This window comes from Muntiacus reevesi, chromosome 8, assembly GCF_963930625.1.
Source record: "Muntiacus reevesi chromosome 8, mMunRee1.1, whole genome shotgun sequence".
In the NCBI taxonomy this organism is placed as follows: Eukaryota; Metazoa; Chordata; class Mammalia; order Artiodactyla; family Cervidae; genus Muntiacus; species Muntiacus reevesi.
The window spans coordinates 25,595,169-25,601,168 of NC_089256.1; the positions used below are offsets into that span (position 1 = coordinate 25,595,169).

Here is a 6,000-nt window from a genome sequence, read left to right on the forward strand (position 1 = left end):
ACATCCACAGCTTTCATGAGATATTCACAAAATGCTTAAAATCGGCAGCTAATAGGACTCACACAATACAGAATGAGTGTTGATTTTGCTGAGTTTTTAAACAGCATTATGGTTCTGTTGAAAGGAAAATTCTCATCTTTCAGATATACACACTGAAGTGTTCACAGGGGAAATAGGATGTCTGGGATCAACTTTAACATTCACTGGCCAACAACTAGAAGGCGGGCGGTAAGACAGCATGCACACCCCAACCCTGGCTGGGGAGGGCTGCATGGTCGGCCCCTTCGTTCTCTGTTTCGACAGATGCTCAGAGTGTCTATAACAACACAGTTACAGGCACCTGTGCAGCAAAGCCACTTCATTCCCTACCCCAGTGGCTCTGTAAGCAGTCAGGCAAGACCCACCCACCTGCTAAGGACCCAACCCCACTGCACCTCCCTCCCTCCCCCCCAGCTGGGAACCCCCTTCTCTCCTCTGTCAGCCAAGCACAGGTTCTGCCAGGAGCCTAACACCACCCCACACCACTGAACGGATCATCCCATATCTGACTAACAGGCAGCAAGTGACCCAGGCAGTGTCACTCCACTTGCTGAGACACTGGTGACCCGGCCACCAAACTAACTGTAGGGGGCACATACCACATTTCTGGAAACAGTGTATTGAGGCCTTCCCAGCTGTACACGTTCAGGACAGCCAACCAAAACTTCCCCCAGGAGGGGATGAACACGGCACCACCTGGAGGGAGAGCACAGACCCCGTCACTGGCCTCTGGCTGAAGAGGAGACCCTCAGGAACAGAGCCCCTCAGCCAACAGGCTGCTGAGGGTCCTCTCCTCATGCCAAGCAGGTTCCAGAGCTCTCGAACCACCCACATCATGACCATCGGCTGGAACAGACAGCTTCCCCAGAACAAGCGTGTCTCCCCTGCCCCTAGGAAGACAAAGCAGTTCAGGCGGAGCCCTGAACCAGGAAGAGGCTTTAGGGTGCCAACTGGAAGGTCCTCCAGTGTGTGAGCACAAAGCTGGAAGCACGAACAGCGTGAGGGGCGGGCAGGTAGGCCAGAGCAGCAGTGGATGATCTCTAAATGGCAGGAGCTGAAGGGCCTCCCAGGGTGAGGGGACAGCAGCCACCACTAGGAGTTCCGCCAGGCACACAGTAGAGCAGGCAGGGGGTGAGCAGAACTCCACCAGCTCCACCCCGCAAGTGCGGCCGGGTTGCCCTCTGAGAAGGCACACTCCCGCAAGCAATGCACCAGTGTGTCCTTCGTGAGTCCATGCCGATTTGTAAAACAGAATTGTGAAACACAGCAACCTTAATTTGTGCTCTGAAATTTTACGGGCAAGGGTAGACAGTTTTCTCCTACTCCTGCTTTGATGCCTTCCTTGCATCTGTCTATAATAGTTCCCATTTGCGAGCCCTTCTTACACTGAGGTAACACGACCTCTTTACTGCACAGCGTGTTCTGGGCAGGGGGTACCTTTCTTGTGAAGAAGGTTCCGGGCTCGCACCAGGTCAGGATCATCAGGCCCCACACCCAGAATTCTCAAAGACACATAGTTGAGCGCAGTTCCAAATACCGTGGACTTGTCCTCAATGTGCCTAAGGCAGAAGGAGGCGGATGAGAAAATGATGTCTTCCATGACTTAAGAAATTAAGCAATGCTTTCATTAAGTTGCTTCAGCAAATCAAGAATGACATAACTACACAAGAAACATCCAGAACAGCCATACTCTGGTAAGAGTTCCTGCACCTCTGTGACAACCGAGCAGTTCCAAACTGCTCCCCAGGCCTGCCCGCCTCCTCTGTCCACTTCTCACACAGAATCGACAGGACCAGTGTCGTGTGGCAGTGACTCAGCTAAGACTCTACATCACTGAGGCCCACAGAGTACACTCCAGAGGCAGCCAGCCAGGAGGGAAAGCGCGCTGGTGAGACCCTGTCTGCCCCAGGGCCCACAGGCCAGAGGGTTGGGATCCCAAGCTCGAGATGCCCACGACTCCGTCCAGGAGGTGAGCAGAGCTGAGCTGTCCTCCCAGGATTCTGTAATGAATGCTGCCGGTATGAAGTCAGCAAGCCCAGGAGGGGCCCATGCCCCAGTTGCAGGATAAGAAGCACCAGGGAAATCTGGACCCGCCTGCATGGAGCCTCCAGCCCAATTCCCTCCTGCCAGGCTCTCTCCCCACCCACTCCCAGCCCACAGCTACAGCAACTCCCCGCCAACAGGTGCATCTCTCACATAAGAACACAAGTGCACATGCACACACACACACATGCCATGACCCAGGATCAGGCAGACTCACAGGCCCCAGCCGCCGTCGGGGAGCTGCACAGACCGCAGGTACCGTATAATTTCTTCTCGGTATCCAGCCGGCAGAGGGATGTGTGCCACATGGCACGTGATCAGGAGGCCTGTGGGGCAGAACAGATATTCCTTGGCAGGAACTCAGCACTTCTAAGCCCAGGTCTGAGACCCTGGGAACCCCACACAACAGGGAGCTCTCTGCTCGGCCCGTTCTTGTGCAAACAAGCCTGGGAAGGCTATTCCTCCCCAGCCCATCAAGGATTTCAGAACTGGGGCCCCAGGAGCAGTGGCAACAGCACACGTAACACACACTGTGTGGGGCATGCAGAACCTACTGGGCACTCCAGGGTCCCAAGCTATTGACATGCCAGCTGGGAAAGAAACCCCAAATGGATCGTCCCTGGATGGGGTAATGTTTACTTGCTTATATTTACATATTCCTGTTTTGTTAAATGTTTTAATTGCACATGTCACTTTGAGAGATGGACAACAATAAATAATACCCACAAAGAACCTTCTGTTCCCAGCCTGACCCTCCTGAGCATGGTGTTCAAAGATTCCCCACCTCCTCCCCCTCCAGTCTACCCTTGGCCTCGACCTCATCAGCCACATGCCCATGGCACTGAGCATGTGGGGTCTCAGGCAGGCCCCAGCAACAACGTGTTGTGGAATGGATCCCTGACTCTGGCCAGAGGCACGAGAAGCCCCAGCAGACACAGCCACACAGATACCACAGAGGTTCATAGGAAAAAGTCCATCTCCTTTTGTAACAGGTATGACGCTCTCAAGACAGTGAAACACACAAGCAGGAAGCAGTGCCTGTGGCTTCCCCATTTTACAGTCAAGGAAACTGAGGCACAGCCCCTAAGTGGTGGGGCTGGGGCTGAAGCCCAGGAGGTCTAACCCCAGAGTCAGTGATCACCATGGTGATGCTCAGTGCAACACTGGCCACACAGAGTCATGGTCTCCAGGAGGGTTCTCCAAACTAAAGCAGAAAAAGACCAGTAAAATTTCAGCCAGCCATGGAAGAACCCTGAGACAGCACCCCAAAGCAGGCCAGTGTTAATCTGCGAAAGATGGCCTGTCCAGAGTCCAGAGGGAGAGAGGAAAGCCCCACCCTACAGCCTGCAGAGGGCCGGGGGCGGGGTGGGGGTGGGGAGAGGGGGGCAGCAGACCAAGCCCAGAGCTGCAGCAGCAAGCATAAACCAAGGCAGCATCCCCATGACCTGTCACCTACTGCGTGCCTGGTGCTATGCACACATGACCAAACCCAGTTCCCATCGTCCCCATGTCACAGATGAGTCAGCCAAGGCATGGTGTAGTCCTGCCACCTTGCCCAGGGTCACAGCAAGCCAGTGCGGTCCACTGCCTCCCTACAAAGACCCCTGGGAAAAGTCTCAACAGGCTCCAGGTGGGACCAAAGGAAGAAAGCCCAAGGACTTGCCCTCAAGGGCAGGCCCATGGGTCCCTGGACAGGAATACAAAGCTGAACAGTCCAGGAGACAGCAGGGCTTGGAGTCAAAGCAAAGCCTGATGAACTCTTAGAAATTCATAAAAGGAATTTCTCATATTGTTTTAGAGAAATGCTCCCAGGATGCAACAGTCTGATCTAGCCACACCAGTTGAGTACCCGGAAGATGCAACTGCAGTTCTCCTACAGCTCACCAACCTCCATCTACAGCTCCCAGCTAAGCTCTCTTGGCCAAGCCTTCCAGTGAGTTCACATGTGCAAGAACTGCCTACACAGGACTTAAAGATCCCCACCCACCACCCTGCCCACCTCTGTACCTTTCCACAGGCCAGGCCCTCCATGGATGCCCCTGCCCTGCACTGGGACTCCAGAGCCTCCCTGCTTGGAGGTACCTCCCAAAGTACCCTTGCTTCCTTTTTCAGAACACTAACTAGCTGAGCCTTCGCTCCCAAACCCCAGCAACAACACCAGGACAACTCAGGCACAAGGCAACCCTCCCCAGACCTTTTCTATGTAAGCTCCTGGTTTTTCACCTGTTCATTCACTCACACCATAGATGTTCAACGAAGGCCTAAACCAGAATCAAGCCAGGATCTCAAGGATGCCTTACCCACAAGGCACAACATCACCTTCCTACCTGGCAGGAGGAAGAGCGGGCCACCATAATCACCCGCCCAATGCCCATCCTCAGTCTGCAGTGAAGCGTAAAATGTCATCCCATTTAGAGCCCCCTTGAGGGCTGTGTGCGCTTTTGGCAAGTCCTTAAAGAAACTCTTCTGCAAAGAAGAAAAAAAGAGATGAGAGTTGAGGGGTCCGCAGCTAGGTGAGAGGAGCCCTCGGCATTTAGACACAAAGCCAAAGTAACAAACCTGAATTACTTTGAAAGTTACAGCTGTTTCAAAGCCTAAAATTCTGATGATGGTATTGCCAATCTCCCTCACGGTTCTGTGTTCCACTCACATATTTTCAAATTTATTCACAACTTCTCCAAGGCATCTTAAATAAACCAGGTGCCCAAGAGTGTGGGGTAGGGCACTGATGCCCACAGACCTAGAACTCAAGCCTCTCTCAGGCAGGGGCCACGCACAGGATGGCACAGTGAGAGGGAGACCTCATTTATATGTCATACTCTCTAATTGAATTTCTCGTGAAATTCGCTGGATCAAAAACTTCTTTTTCTGAATAAAAACAAAGTTAGAGCTGTTTTTTACACACAGCTTAGTGATAAAGGGATTGAAGCAAAGGGGCTTCATGTTCTGTGTTTACCCAGTTAACTCCTGTAGGAACCAGATTTGGTGACATGCGACACAAATACACATTACACATCCCTTCTTTTTAAGAAAGAAAAGAATACCCTTTACATCTAGCTGTTTAAAGCTCCCTGCCGGTTCCTGGTGCTCCTTACTAAGAAGGGAGGGACTCAAGTTTCTGGTGGTGTCCCAGACGCTGCATGGGACTAGCAGAATCAACACTTACTGTATCCAGTCCCAAGAGGTGAGCTTCCAGGCCAGACTGCTCTCGGCCAGGATCTTCTTCTTCTTGAAAGTAGGTCCATGTCTGCCTCCCAACTTTATTGCTGAGTCGCCAGCGACTGAGGTCTGTGGCCGGCTCTGTCTTATAGGGTCCCCCTCTTCGACGCAGACACCTAGAAAAGATCACGCTCAAGTGACCTGCTATGACCCAGTCAGAGGCCAGAGGCCCAACGAACTCACTGTTTCACCCCAACAACCTACCAGCAGACTGTTGTAAAATAAAAACCCTCCAGAGGCGCTTCTGCACCTACACATCGCGCCATTATTTCTCCGGGAGAGGAGACACCTGCCACCGGACCGCCGCCCACGGCCTCGCCCCCACCCCGACCCCCGGCTCCACCCGGCTCACCCCGGCCCGGCCCCAGAAGGCCCTCGGGCGACGCCGCCGAAGGAAAGCTTGCCCCTCACCGCCCCCCAAGGCTGGTGCCGCAGGTCTCCACAGACGGCGGGCTAGACCGGACGGTGCAGCAGCCTCGCTGGAAGCCCTCGACCCGATGAGACCCCCTCCTCGGGGCCCCCGACCACGCTCTCCCTTCTCGCGGAACGCGGGTACTCACGTGCCCTCCGTCATGACCCCTGCCGCAATCGTGATTCCAGGCAACCTGCGCCCAGTACCTGGAGTAGCGGGCGAAGTCTTTCGCCTGGGCCGACTGGCGTGCGCGGTGGCCAGATGCCCACGCAGCCAATCAGAGCACA

At 54.1% G+C, this 6,000-nt stretch overlaps 1 protein-coding gene across 3 annotated transcripts in view; it reads right to left on the minus strand.

Moving 5' to 3' along the window:
- LSS (lanosterol synthase) overlaps positions 1 to 6,000 on the minus strand; it is a 30,682-nt gene extending 24,682 nt beyond the window's left edge. For 2 of the 3 annotated variants that reach the window (XM_065942487.1, XM_065942486.1), the window contains exons 1-6: positions 5,862 to 6,000; positions 5,249 to 5,417; positions 4,410 to 4,548; positions 2,300 to 2,408; positions 1,477 to 1,598; positions 639 to 735 (exon numbers count right to left, since the gene is read on the minus strand). In XM_065942487.1, the coding sequence (XP_065798559.1) occupies positions 639 to 735; positions 1,477 to 1,598; positions 2,300 to 2,408; positions 4,410 to 4,548; positions 5,249 to 5,417; positions 5,862 to 5,875 (650 nt within the window). In that variant the 5' untranslated portion in view covers positions 5,876 to 6,000. The remainder of the gene's footprint in view (positions 1 to 638; positions 736 to 1,476; positions 1,599 to 2,299; positions 2,409 to 4,409; positions 4,549 to 5,248; positions 5,418 to 5,861) is intronic. The other variant, XM_065942485.1, reaches the window with a different exon arrangement.